The sequence below is a fragment of the Empidonax traillii genome, unplaced genomic scaffold, assembly GCF_003031625.1.
Source record: "Empidonax traillii isolate 1590-97213 ecotype Southwest subspecies unplaced genomic scaffold, ASM303162v1 scaffold413:size1348891, whole genome shotgun sequence".
Classification (NCBI taxonomy): domain Eukaryota; kingdom Metazoa; phylum Chordata; class Aves; order Passeriformes; family Tyrannidae; genus Empidonax; species Empidonax traillii.
The window spans coordinates 1,149,430-1,175,230 of record NW_020955606.1 but is presented as its reverse complement, the minus strand read 5'-3'; the positions used below and the strand labels follow the sequence as shown (position 1 = coordinate 1,175,230).

Genomic DNA, 25,801 nt, shown 5'->3' with positions numbered 1-25,801 from the left:
GCTTGTTCTGGGCAGGGAGGTGCCCGGGGGCTGTGCCCATGGCCCCTGGTTGCTCCCATCCAGCCGGCTCAGCCTGGCTGTGGTGTCTGCCCCGAGGCAGCCCCAGGATCATGTGGGGTGATTTTCTGGTTGGCATCTTATCTCCTCCAGCCTTGGAGTGCCAGAAGTTTCCCTGGCCCTTGGCAGCAGTGTCGGCCCAGCCCTGACATCCCAGGGCACCGCAGAGCGCCAGCAGGGCTGGAATGCTCCACAACATCCCCACCCCACAAAATCCTGCCCAGAATTGGAGTCACCCCTGTAACAAGGCAGCTGCTTGGGGATCCGTGTGCAGTATCCCCACCCCACACAAGGATAAGAGATGGGGCAACAGCACAAGCTGCAACAAGGGAAAGTTTGGTGGGACTTCAGGGCAAAAAGGGTGTGCCAGCTGAGGGTGGCACTGTCTGGGGACAGAGCCTCGGCAAGGTCTACTGGCCTACTGGGAGCTGCACAAACACTGAGAGATGGAAATGATGATTTATTAGAGCACCTCCTGCCCCACAGACAACAAAGGCTTCTGCAGACATCCCACCAGATCCCCCTGCCAGCTCAGCCCTTCCCCAGGCAGGGAGCATTGAAGATCTATGCCTCTTCCTTGTCCCAATTTGTCCCCAACCTGCTGAGCCTGCAGGTGCTCAGGATGAGCCACGAGCATGGTCCAGCTCAGGAGGAAAACAGTGACAAGGAACACCGCAGGCACAGCACAGGAGATCTCCTACTAGTTTCTAGAAGTGGGAAAAAAATGGGAAAATGAGAGGTGATGGCATGGATCCAGAGCAGAGAGGTGATCTGGGAGAAGTCAAGCAGCACAGAGACAACTGTTCTCCAGACCACTGAGCAAGGAGTATATTAGGTCATCTCCCTCCCTTTTCTGTGGACAAGACACAGCACTGGAGGGTGAGCAAAGGCTGCCAGCTGAACACTGGACACTGTACCAGCACCTGCATGGGCCCAGGGTCTGGAACATGCCTTCCTCTCCTTCCCTCCTAAAGATGTCCATTCCTGCACAGCAAGGAAGGATGTTCATGCAGAGCAGCACAGCACACCTGTGGCCCCACTGGCTCAGGAGTCCAGCTTGATGAAGACCTTGGGCCTCGAGAAAATTTTGATTGCCTCTTCTATCTGGGAGAGCTTCCTCTCCAGATCTACCCGCCTGTTCTGCATCTTGAGGGAGTCTCCACGCATTGGCAGCAGAACCAGGTCCTTTATCAGCTGCTCCTGGCCTGTAAAAAGAGAAATAAGTTGAAGACCCAATAAATCCATAATTTTCCTAATGCTATGACCCCATCCCAAGCCATGAAAATGATGGCAGCACTAGAATATGGACCTAGAATGCTTCTATTCAAAGCTCAGCTGGATGAGGACCTGAAGGACCTACTCCAGCTTTGAAGGACCAAGGATTGGACTAGAGACCTCCGAGGGTCCATTCCAACTAAAACCTTTCCAACATTTTAGGAGTAATAGTAACCCTAACATCAGGTCCACTGGACAAGCCTGCTCCAGAGAACCACTCCTGTAACCTGCAGGTCTCTGCAGGAGACTGACTGCTCTTTCCACACACAGAGCTCACATCCTGCCTGCATATGCCTTGTTCCAGGCAACTCTTCAAGTGGCAGGAATCTGTGCCCCACAACTCTCTTCCCCCTTATCCTGGCTGTGATTGCCTGTTTCTCTGAACTGGAATGCACTTTTTTTTTTTCCTCTTACTCTGCTTCAGGTTGCTGAGGGTCTCCAGCCGCTGGTCCTCTGGCATCATGGTGTGACCAGGCGGTGTGTCGGGATCCGGCAGGTTCCGCAGCTGCTCCTCCATCTGTTTGCGCCACAGCTCCTTCCTCTCCAGCAGGCTGCAAGGCAAAGGAGAGCAGCTGTTGGCACATCTGGCAGGAGGGGTAGCCCAGGGACACAGGCAGAGACCAGGAATCGTGACCTTCAAACCCTGCTACACTCCATGTCACTGCCTGAGGACCAAAGGGATCCACGTGCTGGCACGCGCCTGGGTTTAGCCCACACGTGGGCAAACACACTCCACCAAAGGGCTGGTGACACACTCAGGCCAACAGGTGCTCCTTGGAGACAAGAGATGCTGCTCCTTGTTTCTGCCTCACTGAGCCCTCACAAAACCATCTCTGGGCCAGTGGCAGAATGAAGTTGGACAGAGCAGCTCATGGCCAAGGATGCTGGCAGGGAACAGCACAGCCAAAGGACTGAGAACTGTGGTCGGTCCCAGGACAAGGGCTTTCCCAGGAACAGCTTTCCACATAGAACCCTCAAATGTTCCTCAGACTTCAGGTCCAAGGCAGGCTGAACACTTGTGAGGCAGAGTGAGCTCTCTGCCTCTCCAAAACCAGACCTTTTAGTGCTGAAGCTGCAAAGCTCAGAAAGGGGCAGGAGCACACAGAGCATCCTCATCTCAGCATCACAGTGGCAAGCATTGGAGGAGGAGATAAAACTCCTGAGCCCAGTTGCACTGGCCATCTGATGCCTGTTAAGTTAGGAAGGCAGGATGGACAGTGTTTATTCCCCAGGACACGGTAAATGGCACGGTGAGCGCAGCTCTGTCCCCAACCCCTGCCTCTCTATGCAGAAGCTGGGGGATGCAGTGAAGGCTGTTACAGGGTGGGTCATACATACTACTGGGGGACATGGCCCTTTTGTTTGGTGTTGTATTCCTCCTGCTCCCGGTGCTTCTGTGCCAGCAGCTCGGCCAGTGCCTGCAGGGACTGGGAGCGGCGCAGCGGGGCCCGCTTGGCATTGCAGGCGTTGTGCTTGATGAAGTCGATGCTCCTGCCCTCCACCTGGATCTGGAAGAATGGAGAGAGAGGGATCAAGGGCCCTCTGGGCACACACCCACAACCAGGAAACCACTGGGATGCATGGGTGCCAGAAATCCCCGGGATGGATGCAGTCAGTGTGCCACTCACCTTGCTTTCAGCACCCTGTGCCTCTGGAGTCTCTGTGTCTGCACTTTTGGCTCTGACAGGCCTTGGGGAGAGCAGTCTGCAGGGCTTGATCCCAGAGCCACAGCGAGAATACGCTCTCAGGAATTTCCCAGCCTCAGGATTTGGAGGTGGGGAGGTCTCCTGGAGAAGGCAAGGAAAGATCCACACGTTTCCAGCAGGCACATGGCAGCACGTGCCATGACTTGGCAGAAGTTCTTAGGGGAAGGCAATCAGCAGTCAGCCAGCAAAGGCCAACAAAGCAACAAATCTAGCCCTGGCAACAGAACTTTGCAAAGGATTGCTAAAAAAAATAGAGGAAAATCTGCAGAAACACACATTTGGATCAAATGCATGTGCAGCACTGGGTGGAGAATCCCTCTTTACTGACTGATCCAGTAGGCATAAAAGCAGAGCAACACCAGATAACCCAAAGGACACCTACTGGAGTGAGGGACAAGCTAAATCCAAGGGCATTCCACACTGACAGTGATAATGGCTCCTCAAAACCCAGCAATCTTGCTGTGAAGAACAAACGGCAGTGTGAGGTAAATGTGCTGAAAGGCAGGAGACACGAGGGAGAGACACACCTCCCCTGCTGGCAACACTAGACACCTTGAACTCCCAGAAGTCACCCCACTTCCACGGATCCATGGGAGGGCTGACCTGCCACAGGTCAGCCTGTGAGCACTCTGCTCCCTGAGAGCACTGGGACTGCCAGAGCCCTTTCCAAGGCAGCTTCTACAGTCAACAGCCTCAGGCACAGATGAGAGAAAAGAAACTCTGCGTTAGTCCTCAAGATCTAACAGAATCAGCTTAAACTCTGAGCAGCAGCAGCTTCACAGAGGATGGAGATCCTTCAAAGGGAACACCTCAGCTCCAGGGGAGCCACAGCAACAGTTAAAGCCACGTGAGTCAGAGCCAGGGCCGCCTGTCACCTCTCTGGAGGAACCCACAGAGCACAAGTAACGCACCACGCAGAAACTGCCTGCGCAGAGGCCACCCCCTCCCCCCAAAACAAAGGGAGAAATGATCTCAATCCTCCTCAGATTTGTCAAAGGAGCGTAGGCTCGCGTTCCTGAAGCACACGTGGGTTTGCTCCCATGTGGGGAGGGGTCACTGACATCAGAGAGGTTGGTGGCACACCAGGAGGAAGGGACAGAGCATGTGGGACCACTGGTTTGGGAATCATCTTGCCAGTCTTTGCAGCTGTTATCAGCACAAATCATTTTAGCATCAAAAGCTGGCCACAGATGAAAGGGAAGCAATGCAGAGATAAGGAGGAACTTGAAGACTCCAGCTCAGCAAGGGAGTACTGGGGGAAGGCTTGTGCAGGAGCTCATGCTCAGCTTGCACCCACCATCTGCACAAGCTCCCTGTGTCCCTGGGAGCATCCCTAGGCAGGGAATAATGGCTGGGAGAGGGAACCACCTGAAACCCACCACACAGGTGTGATGAGATTTCCCTCTTCTCTGCCTCCCCTGCAAGGGGGGGCTGCTTGACCAGACAGATTATTGCAGCACTCACTCTCTGGACCCAGACCACACACTCTCACTCTGCTGCCACATCTGCCTGTGCTGCTTCAGCACCGAGATGCCCCCAGATCCTGTTGGTTCTGGGACTCCCCAGTCTCCATCATCCCACCAACCCAAGCCAGGAGAGTTCAAGAGCTCCGTAGGTACCAACCTGCAGTTTGGCCTTCACCTTTGACTCCACGTTGTCATACTTCTGGGATTTCCACAGAGCTTTCACAGGCTTGGGCTGGCTGTGCTCTTGGGCTCGCTCCTTCTCTTTGCACCTCTTTTGAATCTCCTTTATCCGCCTCACATTCTCCTTCTCGTAGTCCTTGGGCTCTTTCCCTGCACAGCAAGGGGAGACACACCTTCACCTCCCAGACACTGCCCAGGGGTGCAGGCTCTTGGAGCACTGGCACCAGAGCACACAGCTCTGTCTCCAGAAGTGGTCCAACAGTCCACAGAACCAGCAACTTCTGCCCTCTCCTGCAGACCATCTCATCTCTGCATCCCTCCCAAGCTAGCTGCACACTCCTGGACTGACTCTTCTGCCAGGGGATCCCACAGTGCTCAGATGAGCATCAGCACAGGTCTGTGCACACTGCTGGTGTTCACAGCCTCCCTTGTTCTCAGTGGCCCACTTGTCCCAGTTTGGACTACGCCAGACAAGCCATGCCAGCATCCTCCCAAGAGCAAGGCCAATTCCCATCCCGTGGAAATCAGCATCCCATGGTGAGGAAGCAGAGAGGGAAGATGTCAGCTGACATAACCAGACCCTTGTCCATTTTCCTCCTGCATGGGCACAGCAGTTGTGGCAGCCACCAGCTGGCATCCACCACGCTGGCCCCAGGCTGGGGGCGATGCCAGCACATGAAACAAACCAAATGACACCCAGGGCTCAGCCTCATCTCCTTCCTGGACCTCTGCATGTACTCTGGGTGACATCCCTGGAGAGGGGAACATCTTCTGCAAAGATGTTCTCAGTATCCACCTACACAGACACTGTTCCCAAATCCTGCCTGGCTTCACCAGCAAGGAACTTGTCATGTTAAACACCCTCTATACATGAAGGTTTCACTTGATCCATATTTATTAGTTTGACTCAAGTCCCTCTTGAGGGGTCCAGACTGGAGCCATGGAGGCCACAACAGCACCCATCCAGCACAGGTGACTCCACTGCCAGCCCAAACGCTGGAGATGGGACAACTGGCCCTGTGAAACTCAAGCTCTCCTCAGGTGGCAGACCCAAGGAATCCACCCAATTCCATCCCTGGCCCAAAAGGCAACTCAGGCCAGCAGTGACTCAGCTGTACTCACTCTTGCCTGGCAGGCCCCCGTCAAGGGAGATCCCCTGGAGCTGCAGCAAGAGGCCGAGTGTCCCCTTCCGTCCCTTCTCCAGGAAGTCCTTCCCGCTGGGGCGAATGCGAGGGCTTGGCTGGGCCTGGCGGGCACTGCCCAAAACAGAGCACGGGTTGGGAACTGGGTCCAGGGGGCCGGAGGTCAAATACAGCTTCTGAGCATTTCCTTCCAGCCTCCCTTGAGCTACAGGGAAAAGAAAAAGGAGACCCTTTTCAGGAAGTGATCATCTCGTAGTTTTCTTCACTCACAGCCTGAAGAGCCCTTCTGCACCTCTACTTTCCCATTTTTTTTCAACCAGCTGCACAGATCTCCTTTAGGATCACCATCCTTGAGGCAGCAGAAGCGCCTGCACCGACGTGAATGGAAACTGTTGAGGACACCAAAGGATAAGGGCATCAAACATGCAAGCTGTCACGCCAAAGCCCAAACCCACACGTCTGTAATGAGATCAGGGACTCACCTGAGAAGGGGCGTTTGTAATACTCTGGAAAAAGCGTAGGGTCTGGAGGAATGGGGCCAGAAATCCTGGATGGCCCTTCACACATCCTGCCACACCTTGCCCTGCCTCTGCCACAGGAACCAACCAGCACTGAGAAGAGAAAGGAACAGGCCCCACTGAGCCACTGAAAAGCTACGTTAAATATAAATATAAATATAAATATAAATATAAATATAAATATAAATATAAATATAAATATAAATATAAATATAAATATAAATATAAATATAAATATAAATATAAATATAAATATAAATATAAATATAAATATAAATATAAATAGGGGAACTTCTGACCTTTGTTAGAAAGCTCACCCCTAGCTACAGAGATGGCCTGCAAGTAAGAAACCACCCTGAACTGGACCCCATGCAGGTGAAACAAGGGGTCCAGCAGCACTGCCCCTACTGTGGGTCTAATCAGCATTTTTACCAGCACTGAACCTGAAATGTCCATGGTTGCTGCAAAATCAGTACCTTCAAAACAGAAAATCCTTCCTGGCTTTGTTCTCCCATGCAGAAACATTTAATACAAACATACAAAGCAGCTCAGCTCCCTGTGTGCCTTCAGTAAACAGGAAACACAAGGCAGCTGCCCATCATCTGACAGGTTTTGGCCTGAGATTTGAATTATCTTGCACCCTGGGCTCCCTCTGAATGGCTCCTGTGGTTCAAACACAACCTGCCCAGAGGAAGCTGAAGCCCCTGCTCCACCAGGCTGTTCCCACCCTGAGAACACACCTGTGTTGTCACCACCCCTGAGCAGGCTGGGGATGAACCTTAAAAGGAACCAAGATAAAACACTTGACGGAAGGATCATGCAGGGGCAGATATTGCGTTTATGGGGAAGAACCCAGCTGGTTTCTCAGGTCTTGGGGAGAACAGAGTCACCTGCTTAGAAACAAAAATATCTCTAATTTCTAAAGTACTTTTCAGTGCAGCACAGATCTGCAAGTCCCTGCCCTGGCCCACATTGATCCCTGTTGTTTTTCCCCTCCCCATGACAGGAGGAGAAAAGACCCTTCCAGCAGGAAGGGGGACAGGAGCTGTGCTGCTCATCAAGATCCCCTGGACAGCACTTCTGTGCTTACAAGGAACCCGAGGGACTGAACTCCCTGCTCAGAGCGTGAGGATGGAGGATGCCACCCCAGCAGGCTCAGACTGCTGGTGAGCTCTCAGCAGACGCCTCATCAGAGTCACACCATGATCCTGACAGGTGCCAGGGCCGTGTGGCTGGAGTCACTGCTGTGAGAGCTGGGGCTCCAACCTGCATGCCCTGACTCCTGAGGCAGTCAGTTAAAGGTTTCTGAGCCAACTCTCCGGGAAGAAACCCCTTTCAGGATCCTCGGCGTGCCGGCACTGACGGGACGCAGCATCTGCAGTTTAATTTATAAACCAATAAACGATCAGCACAAGGCTGAGTGAGTCTGAGTCATGGCAACTAATGCACTGCAGTCTTCCTTGGTAAATCACCCCTGTTGACATGAGACCCATTAGCAAAACGCTGTTATTCATCTCCTGGACACAGCAGCAATGTAAGCAGTGCTGACTGCTGCACACCAGCAATGCATGTGCAGCCTGAACCCAGCTGCTCTGGGAAAGCTATTTCTGAAAAGCAGGCACAGACTCTCAGCCAGAGATAAAAGGACGCTGGCTTGGTATTATTTAATCTCCTTGATAATGGATCCAACTAAGCCAGAACAGGCTCTCTTATTCTAGAAAAAAAAAAAAAAGGGGGGGGAGGGGGAAGCACTCACCATGAGATCACTCCAGAACAGCTACTGGCCTTGAAATGCACATCTGATCTTGATCTGAACTCGCGTTCCAACCCAGTAATTTACACGCAAAATGACAGGCTGAAATCAAGACCTGTAACAGAGCAGACAATTATTGCTGGGGATTGAAGGAGGAAAGGCAGGTTGATGGGAGGTGGGGGATGGAAGGCTCATTTTTTACCTTCACATCCCAACTGCACCCTGCCCTGCTGCAGGGAATTTGCAAATGACACCCACTCCCTGATTTGCAAGTCACATCACCTCTGGATTGGGATCAGGCAGGATCAGACAACCTCATTACAACAGTAAGCATCTTGCCCATCTGGGTACCTACAGCAAACGCCCCTACGTGGGACACAGGCCCCCAGTGCCAGTCTCCCAACCCTGGGAAGCAGCTGCCAAACCTCAGTTACCAACCAATGGCACAGAATTCCCAAGCTGCTGTTCTGCTCCTGCTGACCGTGGCCCTGCTTGGGGGACACGAGTGAGAGAAGCTTGTGTCTCACTTCTGCCAAGTGGGGATGTGTGGAGCTCCTCTGCCGCCATTCCTGCCTGCTTGGCCTCTTGGGGCAGCTCTGCAGCACCAACAGTCCTGTGCTGAGACAATTCCACTCACTAACCCTCCATCAAACAAGTAATTTCTTTTGCTGGGTTCGTTCTCTACCTGTGTAACCTCCTATCCACAAGTAATTTGGCTTTTCCCTGCACATGGGGATCGGAGAAGCACTGGATCAAGCACCAGGGAAACACAGCAGGAGCATGTGCTTGTGAGCACAGTGGAGAGGGAACAGGGAACAGAGTCAGCCCTTGTGGGCTGACCTGATCACTGTCTGCACCCAGGACAGCATCTCCTGTTATCACCACGTTAGAAACCTAAACATCAACAACACAATACCTGACCTGCTCCCACCAGAAAGGCACCACTTAGTGCATTCACAGGCTGTGAGATGCAGGCAGACTCTGCAGAACAGGCTGGTTAAGTCCAGGTACACAGATACACGTGTGCAACTCCTCTCTGTTCTTACCCCGTGCCAGCCTGTACACTCACTGGAAAAGCAGCCACAGGGCTGCCCCAGCCCCATTCCCTGCCCTGCACAGGAGGCACAGGGTAACCCAACAACTTATGCATTGCTCACTCAGCCTGGCTGAGCCTGGCAGGCTGCTCACTTCCCCCCCAGGACCACAGTTTAATGCTGGCCTAGGAGTCAAGCAATGCAGGCTCCAGCCCTCTCTCTCCCAGAGCGCCCCTGCAAGTTTAGTAACCATTAACTCGACTCTTTGTGCCCTTTGCTGCAGCTGACCAAGTGGTAAAAATGCTACTTATCTCCTTGGCAAACTGAGACCTTTCAGAGCCTGTTAAGAACCACGGCTTCCCTTTGTTGCTTGTTTTTGGCATCAAAGTAAACTACAAAACACACGGGAACGGACAAGGCTGGGGCAGATGTATTTCACAACCTCGAACCCACTGCATCTGACTTGGAAGCATTCCCTCTTCCTCACAGACGACATTTTCGCTGTTCCTGGGTCCCTGGCCAGGAAGCTGCTACCACACACAGAGCTGACATCAGCCCAGCTTCTTGCCTTCGTGAGCCAATCTCTGCAAAAAGCATGGGAAAAATCATCCCACGGCTGCGATAAGCTGTGATAAGCAGAACAAGTCATCTGCAGCAAATCAAAGGGCTAATCTCCGTGCAGCTGGTCTTGCATGCTTGATTCCTTCCTCAACAGTTTTAGCTGAAATGGAAAGTCACATCAGGATAACTTCTACGCCTGAGGGCTGCGCCAAAACAGGGAAGCACTTGGATCTGCAACCATTCCTCCTGCAGAATCAGGGGTCAGGAAATGAGGTCCATGTGCTGTGGACCTACCCAAGTGGTGCCAGTCCCTGTCTAAGCTTGCTGACTGCAATGAGAGAGGTCAATATTCTCCTTTTAATACTATTCCCCATGCTGTTTCCCCCGGGGTCTCACCAGCTCTTCCCCACCTGCCAGTCTCAGAGACCCATGTTCCCTTTTGTCTCTCTGAAAACACAGGGGCAGGTACAGCCAAGCGCGACGCTGGTGTTTGCATGCTGAACATGTTTCCTGGGAGCTGGCCAGGTATCCACCAACAGCACTTCAGGAACAAAGCCAGCCTGGACAGTCTGCCCAGGGAGTCAGACGTGTGACCTGCAGCAGCTGGAGGGTGAACGAGGGCCGTGCTCGGCGGTGGAAGGCGGGCAGAGACTGATGTGAGTATTCAGCGGAGCTGCAGCCCAGTCCTCTCCCTGAGGAGCAAGGACAGATGACGACACCCCGGCGTCACCTCGACGCGTGGGATTCCTCCCTGGACGCGGGGACGGGCCCCGTGCTGCGATTACAGGACCCGACGTGCAGCAGGCGATGGAGCCTGGAGCCGGTACCGCAGCCCAGAGCCCCTCCGGCCAGGCCGGCTCGGCACCAACCCTGCCCCGGGAGCACCTGCGGGGAGCCGGGACCCGCTGAGCAACACGGGACACCCCTGGGGACCCTTCCTGGCTCCTTCCCCCTCCCCGTTCCCCCGGGGAGAGGGGCCGGGGGTCGCTGTCCTGGGGTGCCGAGGGCGGCCGGGGGTCCCCCGCCTCTCCCCGCGGGCGCTGCCCCTGCCCCGGCCCTTCCCGGCCCGGCTCCAGCCCTCCCCGGCCTCCGCCGCTCCTGACCCTCGGCGGGCGGACCCGGGAGCGCCCTGAGCGTCCCCCCTTCCCCCGAAAGGACTCACCGAGGGAGGCGGCGGAGAAGCGCTCCCAGCCGGGCCGGGCTGGGCTGGGCCCGCCCGCCGGCACCGAGGGCCCGGCCCGGCCCCGCCGCTGCCCCGGCAACCGCCGCTTCCGCCGGCATGGGCGGGCCTGGCCCCGCTGCCCCGGCCCCGCCGCTGGGCCCGGCAGGGCGCTGACCCCCCCCCGGGGCCGGCCCCGGGCTCCGGTGCACGACAGCCGCGCTGGACAAACGGGGATGGCACGGGGAAATCCGGGATTCGCGGCGCTGGGATCCGCCTCGTCCAAAGCGGCGCTCCTGCGCGCCCCTTTCACCTCCCCGCGCAGTTCCGCGGTCGCGTCTCTGGCTCAACCCAAGGAGGAGTCTTGGCATCCCGCTTCCTTCGCTGGGATCATCCGGAGGTGTTCTGTGCTTCCTTCTTCTCCTGTAGGAACTCTACTTTAGGATTTTTTTTCCCAGTACAAACATACTGACAAAGGTTCTCATTTCAAGGAGAACAACTTCATAACAGACCCAAAACTGGCATGAAATCAGCCAGAGCTGGGCTATCTAAATGAAGGTGGGGACTTTCAGGTGAGCTCGGGAGACATCATCTCACCCATTTTACATAGCACACAGACACCACAGGCATTAGATGCTCAGAGCTATGGCAGGGACACCAGACCTCTACCCCTAAAAGGAAGGTTGGCAGAGATGCAGCTTTCACTGCCCCTCCTGCTACAGCTGGGAACAGTGATTAGAAGCATGGAAACGTACCATCACAAAATATCCTGCGTGGGAAGGGACCCACAAGGATCATCAAGTACAACTCCAGGCCGTGCACAGGGCACCGCAAGAATCCCATGTGCCTCTGAGCATTGTCCCAATGTTTCTTGAACTCTGCCAGTCTTGCTGCTGCCACCATTTCCCTGGGCAGCCTGTTCCACTGCTCAACCACCCTCTGGCTGAGAAACCTTTTCCTAATATCCAGCCTAACCCTTCACTTTTTTTTTCCTAGCTCACAGCAGGGATGAGATTGCGCAGAGCACAGGAGCAGCCACGCTCCTCCACTTTAAAACAGCACATCACTAGACCTGTTTCTGTCAGGTTTACTGTGTGGAAAGTAAATACCCAAAGGTAAGTCTCCTGTTCACTTTTACTAGGATGGCTTTAGCTTGACCAAATCAAACACGAGCACACAGGTGCATAAAGAATGCCCTCAACAAACACATCTTTTTATTTCTGTAGAAAACATGATACTTTTCAGGAAGGTCCAGCTTATCAAACAGCAGCGTGCATGTTAATATCCATAAATACACAGGGTTACAATTTAGTGGGAGAACATTTTGTTTAAAAAAAGCTTTCAAGTACACAAAATAAACATAGTTAAAATTGGACTATCCTTTCCACAAACCTGCCTCAGAGAGAAACATTTCCCAGAAGGAATGAACTTCCACCCATCGTCTGCCAGCAAATCTCTCCACTGGACACAAGCTGCAGGAGGACATGAAGATGGGCAGGACCAGAGGGTTAACAGCCAGTGTTTGAGATCGGGAGCAGATTTACCCATGGCAGTTCAGTCCCCGTTCTCTCAAGGATCAGGATGTGTGTAGTGTGACAGTGACCCAGCCAGCACGTTAAGAGAGCTGCAAGAGGTAGGAAATACCTCCTTCCTTCCACCTTCGGGTCCCAGGAAGGCTAATGCTGAACAACTTCATTACCCACGACACCGTGGCAGTCCTGTGACCCCTGGGAGGCATTTATTAATAATCACAGAAATGAGAACGTGGCCCCACAGGCATGGCACCAGGGCTGCCAGGCAGTAAACACAACTGACAGACACACAGCTTATGGAAAAAGAGCTGCTGGATGCAGGCAGCCTCTTCAGTAGAAGGAATAACGTCTACAGATATGGTAGAATAGCACAATGTATCACAGACTTCCTGAAGGTTTTCCTGCCAAGACACCAACAACAGAGAATTGTAGTATAATTTAAATAAAACACCAGTTTAAATGAATTTGAAAGACATCTGCCACGTGTAGGAAGACAAAAGGCCGATCCTTATGTTGCAAACTCTAATCCATTCCTTCTACTTTTTGTCCTACGGGAGTTTAGAGACCTGTTACATCACTAAAATGTTTTATAAAATTTTACAAACAGAGGATTAAAATGTAAATCAGTCTCCGAGAGAAGAAAAAGGCATCTGAACAACAGATACTCCCTGATCTTGCTCTACATTGCTCTCATGGTTAAATCAGACCTGTGCAACAGGGGTTGTATCCCATTTCCAAGCCGTGCAACGGCAGAGATCCCATGATTCACTTCAGCTACTGCAAGTGCAAAGGGCAATTCAAGTTTTCCTACCAGTCTCCAAGACAAAAAAATTAAATGTTTGCTAAAAACAGAAACATTTAAAACTCTTTTAAACAATTTAAACCAGAACAGTTCCTATCAGAACATTATTTCACACGTTTTAAAAAACCAAGAAACTCAGGCTATTAAATAAGAATATACATATCTTAAAAACAGAGGGTTTTTTTTTTTTTTTTTTACATTACAGCCAGAAGTGTTAATTGTCCTATTTTCCAAGGCAGGAATATTCATAAGTTATTTCTTTGAAGTGCCTCACAGAGGTTTTGGTTGGCATCTGGTTCCTCGGTCATCACCTCCACAGCCTCCCACTCGCCCGACCTACTCGATTTCTTGATGGCCTCTACCACACTTTGCATGTACAGGCCATCCTCAAAAGAGGCTGCCATGGACACAGGTTTATGGTCCCACGTCCGACGGTCTTCCTGGTCCTGGAAGGACTGCCGCAGGGCTTGCACCATGTACACCATTCCCTTTAGGTAAAGCAGCGGGATGTCTTTAAAGCCCTTGTCCAAAAGGCCCTTGTTGACGCTCAGCGAGTCTGTAAACAGCAGCTCTTCCTGGAGGGCGGTGTTTTTCTGCCCGTACAAGTCCGTCCCGCGGGCTATGAGGCGCCCGGCGGACCCCACGATCATGACCTCGTGGATGAACGAGCCGGGCATGTTGAAGTTGAGGGTCACGGTGCAGCAGACCCCCTCGCCCATCAGCATCTGGAAGACGCAGAAGTCGTCGCTGGTGACGTGGCGGATCCCGCTGATGGCCGTGTTCTGCTTCACGAAGGTCTTGAGCAGCCCGTGCACCTTCTCTGCCCTCCTGCTGATGAGGTGGGTCAGGAGGTCGATAATGTAGGTGCCCATGGTGTGCAGCCCCCCTCCTCCCATCAGCTCATCACAGATCCAGTTGTACTTGTGGCTGAGCAGGCTGCCCCCGTACACCCGGACGTCGCAGATGATCACGTTGCCCACGTAGTGCTCCTCTATCAGCTGCTTCATCTTCACGAAGGCGGGCAAGAAGCGCAGGACGTTGCCGACGATGCTCATCAGCTTGGGGTAATACCTGGCAGCCGTGACCATCCTGAAGGCGTCCACAGAGGTAGCAGCTTTCTCACAGAGCACGTTCTTCCCTATTCCTGCAGCAAAAATGGAAAAATATATATATATATTTAGCACACATGAGCAAAACACGCTCAGACGGCCAAAGGTTGTCAAGAAGTATTTTAAGAGTCGGGCTTTCCTGCTGCAATTTCAGAGGCAGAGATCTGGGAACTAAAATGGGAATGACAAGTGCAGCAAGACTCAGTGATGCTTCTCAGATGCACTGCAGAGCTGACCAACTCACACAGAGGGAGGCTCCAAATAAGCAGAGGATTTTTACATCATTAAAGATAAATGTCCAAATGGCACCACATGGCATCAAAACAAGACACAATTTGTCTGGTGTAGTTATAAAATTATTTGAATACCTGCAGAGCCAGAGGGGAAAAAAAAAAGTCATGTACCCTGCAGGGAAGGGGTGAAGGAAGGAGAGATTTGATTTTCATTTTGTATTTCACCATCACTATGAATATATTATTTTAAATATATTTATATATATATATATAATTTGTATTAAAGTGTATACATAGATATTATATATATCAAAGACATTTTTATATACATATTCTGTGTAAACCACACAAGAATTAGAAATAATGTTTAGGTAAGTGGACTGTTTTAAAAGCATTTCCAATTAGAAAGCAAAACATTTTTGGTCTGCACGTGCAGCCTACTCATACAATCAGACAAAAAGTAACTGAGTTACACAGACATGAGCTGCCCTCCCAGGCTGACCCACTGTGGCTTTATTGCTGGTGATGCACTTTACATTGTGCTCAGCCTGAATCGATGAGGGCGGTCGATAATTCAATTTTTTTAACTTTAAAGCAGAAACAAAGTAATACAAAAGAGCATCACAGTACAAGCTTTAACCAATTCCTACATTCGGAGCTCTGCTGATATTCCCTTTCTCATGACAGGGCTCTACTTTTCCTGGTTTTTTTCCTGTTTTATATCTGTTCTGATAAAATACTTATCTAGACATTTTCCAGTGTAACAACCAAGGTTATTCGTAGAAGTCTCCAGACATTTAGTGGCAATGTCAGACCTGAAGGTCAATCACATCACACCACAGTTTGTGCCCGGGAATTGCAGGAATCACCACACACAGGGGGTGAAAGCTCCTCCTTACCCAGGAGCAGCCTGTGCTCCCTGCTCAGAACAGCTTTTAATAGACTCCCAGTGAGGAGATACCGGCACAGGCGCTTAAATCGGTCTCTCACACGCAAGGGGAAGGCAGAGTCCGCAGCGCTCTCGCTGCTCCACCTCCCGGCTGTGCCCAAGCGGGCCAAGGCAGCAAACTCCCGTGACACACCGTGCCCAGCCCAGCCAGGGGTCAGCTACAGCTACAGGGGACTCAGAACTTCCATTTCTAACAGGCACAAGCAAAACCCAGTCAGAAAATGAGAAGATGACAAGTCAGAAAACCCCTAAATCAGCGTGAGTCAACAGCAGGTTTAATGAACAAAGGGTAAGGTCAAACACTCTGGCTCCCCCACTCGTAACCCCCCATTTCAGAGACCATTTCTGACTCCCCTGTCCCCAATCCTGCTGCTGAGGTGAGGCACAACACCCTGTTCAGCATTTTGCAGGGATAGCTGAAGCAACTTTGAGAAGCATCTGGAGCTGCTTCAGTCCCTGGTTTATCTGCCTTCTTGTTTACATGGCACTTGTCCCTAGCCAGGTTACAGTAAAATACAAACAGAGAAAGCAACAGGACGGTCAGAGCACCCCGAGCAGATCCACGGTCCCCAAAGCTTGCAGAGATAACACACGGGGTACAGCTCTGCAGCCAGTGCTCTGCCAGCACCACTCCCCCCTTGCACAGCCCTGGTCCCTGCAGTGGGGGATGGAGAGCAGGAGAGACCCCCGCTGTGGTGCCTGGGGACAGCCGTGTCACACTGGCTGGTTCATCACCCCAGGCTGCCCTTGCTCTGCTGCCCGGCCTCGCCCTCACTCAGTGCTGTGCTTGTTGTGCCAGCGCAGACTGAGCCACTTGAGGAGCTAAAACTGGCTGATGCCTTTTTTGGGGAGGGCAGTCAGTGCACCAACAGCTCAGCACCACCCACCGCCGTGCCCGAGTGCCAGGACAGAGATCTGGGTGCACCATAACAGCTCTGGGATAATCCTGCAGCTGCCAGCAGTGGGACATCCCTCCTGCTGTCCCAAGCTCGCACAGATGGCCATGCAGCAAGGACAAGATGCTGAAGTTGGCTACAAGGTCCCTTACCAACATAATGGCCATGTCTTTTGTTTTCCAAGGCGGAGCAACTTACATCCCTCAGCCTGTTACTGTTGTTTCAGTAATGAACAACCGGAACTTTCTACCGTATTGTCTTCCTAAACCACAAAATTTTCTGTTGAGGTCCTCACCAGCCAGGAGACATGAGAGCCACCACATGGTTCTGGTGCTCCTCAGAGCCCTCTGTGAGCCAGGTAGGATCACCAGCTGGGACCAGTTTGGCAAAGGAAGCTTCCGCTTTCCAAGCAGGAAGGTTAAATCAGCTCACAGGTGGGACTAAGCATCTTTAGCATCCTGAAGAAATTTTACTCTGAGGACTTGTCATGTTCTGCCTGAACTTCATCTCACAGGACAAATACCCCATATTTTACACTCCACTCCAGCCAGTAATTCCACTCTGTGCTCACCTCATGCAAAGGTAGGTACATTTAACTGTGGGACCTGAACCACAACACAGACGTTTTGTGAAATTAATTTAGTTCCTCTGAGATCAAAAGAAGCACAAATTTTAGGAGAGCTTCTTGCTCTGCCTGTTGTGGAGATAAACCATAAGATTACACTGATTTTAATGTGAACTACTATCCTCTGGGCTTTGATCTGTTCTGTCTGGTTCATGAACTCAAACCAGTGTCACTGCTTTGTCCCCATCATGCCAAAATTGTACCTAGGCTTGCTCATGGATGTCTGACAGTAAGAAACTTAAGCTAGCCAACTGCACAGCCTAGAAAAACTGGGTCTCTTTCTCCTCCCTGCCAGGAACAAAAATGGAAGCACATTTTGAATTTAAAAAAAAAAAAGAAAGTAAAAATGTACACAAATAAGTAATAAAAATATCAGCACTTTAAAAAAAACCTCAACAAAACAAAACAAATCACAAGACCATTTTCACTGCACCACATCTAGTCTTTCCTAAAGCCCAGTCTCTTGGCTAGTAAACACTGATTTATAATACACAATTCACAGCCAATAATTCTCTGATTATAACCATCACTATATCAATCTCAGCCTCCAGAAAAAATGGACGTGCCATCTTTGGCCCTGCCCTAGTTCTGTGTTCCTTCAGAACACACAATGACATCAAAGCACCCAACACTGGCTCGAAATAAGTCACAACATACTTGGCAGCAAATACAAATACCAGCACGAGGAACCTGGAAAGCTGAAAGACAAGGTCAGCATCACACTGGGTCTGAGCTGCCTGCCTCAGTTTGCAGATCAGAACACCTCAGGACAGATGAAGTGAAGAGTAAGTTACCCTTTACTTCTACAGCCATCCACTTCTCCAGCTTTTTCAGCTTTACACTTCCCAAAATTGCAGTCAAGCATACGTACCACCTCTGCACTTCTGCACCAGCTCTACCTCCCTTTCCTCTTCTGGTTAATGCCATCTTACAGGCTGCCAGCCTTCAAAGAAGGAATCTCAAACCCTTTTCGTTAATAATTCACCAGGGAAGATTCAATCCTCTCCTTTTAGCTGACTTGATCATCAAGAGCCACAAGACCTAGTGAAATGCTATTACCTAACAAATGCTTAAAAGAACTTCTAGCATATTTAAAGAGATAAATTCTAACTTGCAGTTCAAATATTCAAAAATCAGAATACCTTAAATTCAAAGGTCAGTACTTTAATGAGGTAAACAAACAAATCTAACAATATAGAAAAGAAAAGAAGGTGGGGGGAAAAAGCCTGAAACGTCTCTCTGCATATCTAAGTGGCATTGCAAATGTTTGTGCAGGGAGTTGTTTACTTCCAAAAGAAATTACTGTAGAGCAAAGAGGCTAAGAACAACAAACCAGCCTGGCTCACATGGTCTGAGAGATTACCCACCCTAAAATTAACGCATGTGGATCTCTTGTAAACACAGTAAAAATATCACCCTTGTTATTTTCAGAATTACACGCAAACTGACACCCACGCTGTACTACAGGAGAGGACATTAACACTACAAAGTCACGCTGGAGAATTAAGAAACGTCAGGGTGCCTGGGCACTTGGCTCCCATCTCCCTGCCCGACCAGTCTGGGATGTCATCCCTTCTCTCCCAGACGCCTTCACCCAGCCCATCTTCCTGGATTCTTCCCTCTGTCCCCAACATCTGCCCTCCTGCGTCAGATGGAAGGATTCCTCCACCCGGGACCACACCAGTCTGCTGTGGACATGGATGTCCCAGCTGAGCTCCAGGCGGTGGCCAGGGCCACAGCTGGAAACAGCAAGTCAGATCCTAACTCACAAGATTCTAGGCATGCAAATGTTTTTTTTTCAAAGGCTTTCAGCTTCCAAGTTTGGTTTTATTTGTGAGGAAAACAGAAAGCAGAACTGAACAACACTCCCATCCCAGGCAATTCTTGGTTTTCTAATGCAAAACGGGAAAATTTGAAATAAATCTAACAACTTAAATTGTTTTGTTTCGGGTTTTTTTTTTTTTTGACCGCTTTGTTGTTTCTTTTTATGAGCATAAAAACATTTTTCCCTCTCATTAGTATGTTTGATACATAAAATCTTTGAAGACATGAGATACTTCAGCCCAATTGGTTCAAGCAGAGCTATAAGCAATTATAAACAGGATTTTTACGAAAAACCCAGGTAACCTTTCTCACAGACAGCCCTACCAGTTCCACACAAAACCTTCAGCACTGCATTTGCCCGTTGGTGCCACCAGAACCGTGCTGGGGTAACAGCTTCAAATTTCAACCTGGCCAACGAGCCACGGATTTTTGGCCCAACTCCAAAGATTAAAAGGTACCTAGAGCCTTCACAGCAATCTGCCGAGTTAGAGGTGGGGGGATATTGATGCAAACCAAATCTACGTCCTGGTGCAGCAACACATCGTCGGTGCGGCTCGTGTAGAAGGAGATGTTCATTTCCTCTGCCAGCTGCTTGGCTTCCTCTTCGGTCTTCCCCCACAGTGCTTCGATGGAGAACCCTTCTGCCCTCAGCAAGGGTACCAGGACCCGGGCGGCGCTGCCAGTTCCAAACACACCCACTCCAGGGAGCATTTTCATCCTTCATTCATTCAACCATCAGGGTCTACACGTAGGCCTTCGGTAGAACGCTCGGCTCCTCGGCTTGCTGTCCATCCACAGTTCCTAAAATGTGAAAAGTTTCAAGTGACTGTCAACAAAAGGCACGTACTGGTATCAAGCAGATCCAGCCCGAACGCCACCTCCTGTCCTTTGTACAGCATTCTAACATCCCAATAAAAACCCAAACCCCCAAAGCCTGCGATCTGCAGAGATAACAGTACTAAGGGACAAGTCTAACAACCCTATTTGTAGAAAAACTGTAAGAAAGCAGCTTGACAGAGTCTGAGCATCTCCTCAGCTTCAAAACTCAGCACACTGACAGAGAGAGACGGCAGCACACAGGACAAACCAGAGACAGCGAGGCACAAACAGGGAGCAACAGGAAGCACCGGGGGAACAGGACACAGAGTCTATCGCTCACACCGGCAGTGAAAGCAGAGCTGCTGTAGTTGTGATGATGTCAGTCCCTAAATGAGATAAAGGCTTGTCAGATGAGGTAATATCTTTTATTAGACTGATTGAGATAGCTGGAAATAAAAGGCTTGCTTTGGGGCGCATAAATCTTTCTCCCAAATTAAATACGCAAGCTGAGAACAACCACTTGGACCTTAACAATTTTATGGCAAATTGTTAAGTTGCTCCAGAGAGCATCTAGGAAATATTTCCTGTGGAGAAAGCCTGGATTCACTGAGCTTGTCTTGCCTGAGGGGTAAATGCTATAAGGAGAGACACTGTCAGTGTTTAAATACACAGCAAACTGCTTTCCAGAAAGGAAAAGGGCGCTCCTCTGTGTCCACTGTGGGTAGTTAAAAGCTTTACTTAACTTGGGACCATTAAAAATATCTCCTTCTGCCCATGCTATTTAATCTCCAAGAAAGCAGGGTTTGAACAGAACTATGATATTCCCTACACAATTGGTTAAGTCACACTCCTTTTGTTCTTCTAAGTATTTCCCGGTGAATTAATTCCTTCGATCCCTACTTGCTGGCCTGCCTTAGCACAGCTGCTGGCCACAACTGCCCAAACTGCCTCTACAGCACCAACTTCAAGGAGAGATGTCAGGAGTCTCCTCAATCTGTGACGCCAAAGAAACCTACAATCCAGCTTTTGTTCCGTGCCTTTTGAATTCTCATTTACTACACCCACTCCTGACCTTTTGCAGATTTTTTTTTTTAGCAAGAAAAACATGACAAATTCAGTTTTCATTAGAAGCTCACGATGAAAAAGCAAACACCGTGTTTAAAAAGAGAACTGGCACCAGCGCCAGATCAACACCTTTGGAAAAGATCTCCCCACAAGCAACAAGAATCACGAGCTGTTTCAGAAAGAGAGGGTTACTCACCTCCCTGTTCTAAGATTCTCATTAAGTTACAGCACGTGAAAGGAAAGCCTGACACAGCCCTGGGCAGAACCAGCACACAAATCAAACTGCTCGCAGGGCAAGTGCTTTGTTTGCAATCAGCATCTTGCTAGTCTGGGGGTGCCCAGCATCTGTTATGTATGTGCAACTTCAACCCTGGCTGAATTTCTGGGTATTGTTCTAGTGTAGACACCAAACCAGGAAACAGAAACGGCTTATAAAATATTTACTTCATTAATTCAGCATGTCTTTCCTTGTGCTGTGTGATGCAGTGATCCTGTCACTGCCAGTCTGCATAAAGGTGAACAGAGTTCATTGGAATGAACCCCTTTTTATACAGCGTTTAGAACACTCAAATAAGGTACCAACCAAGATCAAAAAGCTCTTGGAAATATTTACTATTCCACATAAAAGGGTGAGATCCTGGGATACTGGCAAGGAGGATGGCTTGTACCCAGGCTTGTTTTACATAAGTGACACAAATAAAAATGAAACCTTGCAACTGGATGGGCAGCAACTGTAACTGTTGAGGTTCCCACACACCTATATTTGGAAGTTTATGGGCTGGAAGAACTAAAAATGCTTACAGTAGAAAGAGCATCCTCTTCTTTTTGAAGAGACACAAAGCAAGGTGGAAGAGAGAGCAGAAGAGCATGTGCTGATTCCTGTAACACTCACTCATTTTAAGTGTTATTTTTCCCTGTGTTCTATCCAACAGCCCCTTTAAAAAAAATCTCAGGTGGAATTCATTTCAAACTCACTTATTCCCCAAACATGATGTGCTTCTGCACTGGTACCACTAAGAGCTATTGGCACAGACACACAAAAGCTGCTGATTTACTGATGGACCAACTCCTGATGCTACAAGAACAGCACTGTGGCAGCACACAAGTTCCCAGAGCACCGTCCTCTGGAGCTCGACATGCACATCTAGTACTTCCCCTCTGAGGTGGGGGGAAGCAGAACTGGGAGTAATTCAGAGGAGATCAAAACTATCAACGTCTTCTCATAGGGAAGACCTAAGTGAGAAAAGATTTCTCAGTTTGGAAAAGATGCCACAGGTAATCAAGTCACCTGTGGCACAGGATGGAGAAAACCTGAATTTTCACTGCCTGTCACCATACAAGAGCATACCAAATAATGCTCAGAGAAGGCAGGAAGAAAACAACCTGAAGGAGGTGGTTCCTTGCAGCAGACTCTGGTAAGCTGTGAAAAGCCCTGCCCGTGCAACAGGGGCATCGTTTCCATCCAGCTGATCGTGGCTGCTGAGTTTGCCAAGAAAGCAAAGGCTGCAACAACAGCTTCAAAAGTAATAAGGTTGTTATTGGTTGTGACATCCTCAGAGATCTTAAGGATGCAGGAGAATCTCTGACAGAATCTACACGGGAACTACACAGGTTTTCACTCTGAAGCAGGGCTCTTACACCTGTGGTGTTACTGCACTGGAGGGACCTCCTGAGAACAGAGGTGCTGCCTCAGAGCTGTCAATTCTGCAGAGATCAGCAAAGGTGACAGAAATGCCGGTAGAAACTGAGGGCATCACTCTGCAAGTCAGTGAGGTCTCTGCAGGAATAGAGCTGGGAGAACGTCACTGGACCACTCTGAAAAGCCAGAGGTCACCTCCACTGCGTGGAGTCATTTTTTCCTGTCAGGCTGTTCCTCCTGCCTTCTGGCACAAACACACCTGAGGATCTGCATGAAACGGTTCATGTGTTGATGTCAGAGACCGACGTGCTTTTGTCACTAAACGTGCTTCTAACGCAGCGCCAGTGGGCTGTGTGATGCCCCACGAGCCCACAGCCTCACGCAGCTCCCGCCACACCTCGAGACAAGCCCGTCCTTCCTGGTGTGGATGTGCAGCAGGAAAGGCCCCGATCCTGGCACACCACTTCCCACAGGGACCGCCCCAGCTCAAAGGTGGCAGCGGGGACCACGCCGGAGACAGCAGCAGCTGGAAAACCCCGGACACCAAGCCGGCCCTCGCACCAGGCTCCTGGCGCTGGCATCCCGGGGATGCCCCTGGCACTGCACACGGGGCTCTGCATGACCGGGGGAGCGGGGCTGGACCGGGCAGGGGCTCACCTGACCTCGCCTCACCTGTGGGGCAGGGCAGGGCAGGGCATGGCAGGGCTCACCTCCCCTCCGCCCTCACAGGGCTGGACGAATCAGGCCCCATCTCACCCCACCGGCCCACCCGGAGATTGTCCCACGGAGACTCTGGGCCCCTCCCAGTCCCGCGCCCTCGGGCAGGGCCGTGTCCCCCGCAGGGCCCGACGGCCCCGGGGCAGCGGAGGGGCCCAGAGGTGCCCCCGCCCTTACCTGTGCCCGGCCGGGGCCGCCCGGGCTGTCCCGCCTGGCGCATCCTCGGGCCGGGCGCGCTCCCGAGGCGGCCGCGCGCTCCCGGGGCGGTGCCCCCCCGGCCCGGCCGGCGCATGCGCGACAGTCCAGCACCATCCCCACCCCTCCGCCGGGCAATGGCTCCAAACATGGCGGCGCCCAGGGCGGCTTCACCCGCCGCGTGAGGGAACGGCCAATCCCGTGGCCGGATAGCGGCGGGAGGGCGGGATTTCAGGTGACGGACAGCGCCAGTAGCCAATGGGATCTCAATGTGGCGCTTCGGTGATAGGACATCAGGCAGGCGCTCCTGGGCACTTTCTGTGTTTCCCTGGTTCGCTTCAGGGTAGTGAGGAGCTGCTGAGGGCTCTGCAGCCTTCCTTCTGCTCCAGCCATTGTGCAGTGCCTGGTGTAGCAGCTGACTGACACAGGGCGTCTCATGGGTTATTAACAGCATTGTCTTCTCCTGCTCCCCTTTCTCCCTGGCAGCATCATGGAGCGTTGCTGTGGAGCTGGAAGGGGCCCTGGTAGGAGAGGAGCTCTTTGGAGTCGGCAGAAGGCGAGACATTAACCTTCAGTTCTGCCAGCACTGCAGTTGGGAAGATTAGGAAGGCACTGCCCCCTGGAGAAGGCCTTGCTGAGCCCCATTCCTGGGGAGATGCTGCAGATCCATCAGAGGGGAGGACGTTGTGCGTGGAAAGGGCTCATGGTTTTTGTTGTCACCGGCTTGGTCTTACTGAGCTCTGTTAATGACCTGCCCCTTTCCCAAATGTCCTAATGGGAATGTAGAGAATTCTCCTTGTTGAGCAAAGAATCCCACTTGCTAAGGGCAATCTAGGCAAGGGTTGTACTTACCTGCAGTGCACCTGGATCAGGATGGCTCCTGTCCATCCTCTGACCAGAGACTTTGGGAGGTGACCACAGGGATTGCCTGCCTCAGGATCTCTGAGATATGGGAAAGGGTTCACCTCGTGTTCAGTCACCTTCATCAGTGCCAGCAAATGTGAGAACTAGAATAGGGATGAAAGGGAAGGAAGCAACAAGTACGTGTCGTCGTGCAGTTGTGAGGTGCAAGGAGAGGAAGCCTCGAGTATAGAGAGGAAGTGAACAACAGAAAAGAGTGTGGGAACAGGTGAAGGGGTCAAGAGGGGAGAGCAAGAGAGACACAGAGCCTCTTGCTTGTCATTCTTGTGGATCTTGTACCATAAGAAGGCAGCACTGCCTCCTCCAAGGGCTGCATTTCCTGGTGTAAAACAAAACAGACTCAGTGGGGCTGTAGGAAACTGGGGAAGCCCTTTTTCCCCTCCCCTGCCCGTGCCAGCAGCACAGAGCTGCTGGGCTGGGCCCTGGAGCAGTGTGAAAGGGCCATCAGCAATGGATGCATTACTAGGGGCTCAGGGCCAAGGGTGTGTGGTCAGGATGAAACCGGAGGAGGAATCAAGTGGAGTGGAGATAAGAATGGGGCTGAAGCAAGAGAAGGGGAAGAGAGGGGAAGCCTGTGAGCACAGAGGGAACTGCCTGGCTGAGTGGTGAGGAGGGGAGCTCCCGGCAGGGCTTCAGCTCATCTCAGCTGAGCAGTGACCCTTGAGCTGCAGGAGAGGCAGGAAATTCCCAGCCTATCCCACCAGGCACCCAGCATCATCACCACAAGGCTGTTGGGAATCATGGAGATCCAGCTGGCCAGTGGCTTTCTGGCCCTGCTGTTCCTTGTCTGGCTGCCAACTGGTGAGTCCCCCAGTGCTCTTCTCTCTGCTCTGAACTCTTCGCTCTTTGCGTATTCCCGCAGGGAGGTTTGGGAAGTGGCTGCTGCTGCTTTTTCCTCTCCTCTCCAAGCATTCATCCCCCTCTTCTGCACCAGCACCTTGTCATGTGCCTTGCAGAGGGGTCCCCCCTGCAACTGTGTGTGCACAGGCTGTGAGCTCTGCCCACAGGGACCCAACATCAGGCTTCAGGCTTTGAACCAGAATTACCTTCAGGAGCAAGGAGAGAAAACAGGGGGAAAGGAAACAAATACTTAAAAGCCTAATGACTGTGGAGGGGGTCAGCTTCACATGGAGGGTGTGGAGCAACATCCTCCTTAGCAAAAACCCAACTCTCTGCTGTCCTCTGGCAGGAATCACTCAACAGATTTCAGCCACAGTCAATGTGTCAGTAGGACAGGATGGAAACCACAAAGGACATGTCCAAGAACAGATGTTCTGAACAGAGCAAGGGTCATAAGGGACAGAAATCCACTAAGACCCATGGAAGAGAGAGGAGAGAGGTGAGAGAGGAACAACCCTGCTGAGAAGGTGTGAAGTGACTTCAGCTCAGAGTTTCAGGAGTGATTCTGAAGTACTCCAGAGTGAGCATTAGGGGATGGCATGAAGCCAGAGAGGCTGAAGGTATCTGCCTACTATAATTTCTTTGCTTCTTTAGGACTGACAATTCCCCTCAGCCAACCTCCCCTAGTCCCACCTCACACTCCATGAAATGGTGGAGCCCAAGCCTGTGGCATTTCCTGCTTGGGTGCCAGAAGACCCTTTTGCCTAGGTCAGAGGAGGAGGAG

At 51.3% G+C, this 25,801-nt stretch overlaps 2 protein-coding genes across 14 annotated transcripts; both read right to left on the bottom strand.

Annotated features, from left to right (window-relative positions):
• Positions 1–497: 497 nt before the first annotated feature.
• ENKD1 (enkurin domain containing 1) lies at positions 498–12,512 on the bottom strand. Of its 10 annotated transcripts, none has more exons than XM_027893973.1 (10): positions 10,855–10,929; positions 8,101–8,212; positions 6,644–6,680; positions 6,309–6,437; positions 5,807–6,031; positions 4,662–4,834; positions 2,961–3,119; positions 2,671–2,840; positions 1,747–1,883; positions 498–1,262 (listed from the first exon to the last, which is right to left on the bottom strand). In XM_027893973.1, exons 2-10 carry the CDS (start codon positions 8,101–8,103, stop codon positions 1,102–1,104), a joined length of 1,194 nt encoding a protein of 397 aa, XP_027749774.1. In that variant the 5' UTR covers positions 8,104–8,212; positions 10,855–10,929; the 3' UTR covers positions 498–1,101. The 10 variants fall into 10 exon arrangements, with proteins under 10 accessions (XP_027749774.1, XP_027749775.1, XP_027749777.1 ...); XM_027893974.1 differs by lacking the exon at positions 10,855–10,929 and adding an exon at positions 10,103–10,346; XM_027893976.1 differs by lacking the exon at positions 6,644–6,680.
• GFOD2 (glucose-fructose oxidoreductase domain containing 2) lies at positions 12,037–23,328 on the bottom strand. Of its 4 annotated transcripts, none has more exons than XM_027893983.1 (3): positions 23,239–23,328; positions 19,280–19,622; positions 12,037–14,329 (listed from the first exon to the last, which is right to left on the bottom strand). In XM_027893983.1, the coding sequence occupies exons 2-3, from the start codon at positions 19,536–19,538 to the stop codon at positions 13,431–13,433; spliced, it is 1,158 nt and encodes a 385-aa protein (XP_027749784.1). In that variant the 5' UTR covers positions 19,539–19,622; positions 23,239–23,328; the 3' UTR covers positions 12,037–13,430. The 4 variants fall into 4 exon arrangements, with proteins under 4 accessions (XP_027749784.1, XP_027749785.1, XP_027749786.1 ...); XM_027893984.1 differs by lacking the exon at positions 23,239–23,328 and adding an exon at positions 22,054–22,192; XM_027893985.1 differs by lacking the exon at positions 23,239–23,328 and adding an exon at positions 19,909–20,070.
• Positions 23,329–25,801: the final 2,473 nt, after the last annotated feature.

Coding starts and splice junctions, on each gene's coding strand:
- ENKD1 (XM_027893972.1), bottom strand. CDS start 12,337: ATGTCCTCCTGCAGCTTGTGTCCAGTGGAGAGATTTGCTGGCAGACGA. Junction 6,438..12,243: donor AATGTTTCTCTCTGAGGCAG/GTTTGTGGAAAG, acceptor TTCTCTTCTCAG/TGCTGGTTGGTTCCTGTGGC. Junction 1,263..1,746: donor CCTCAGCAACCTGAAGCAGA/GTAAGAGGAAAA, acceptor CTCTTTTTACAG/GCCAGGAGCAGCTGATAAAG.
- GFOD2 (XM_027893983.1), bottom strand. CDS start 19,538: ATGAAAATGCTCCCTGGAGTGGGTGTGTTTGGAACTGGCAGCGCCGCC. Junction 14,330..19,279: donor GATTGCTGTGAAGGCTCTAG/GTACCTTTTAAT, acceptor TTTTTGCTGCAG/GAATAGGGAAGAACGTGCTC.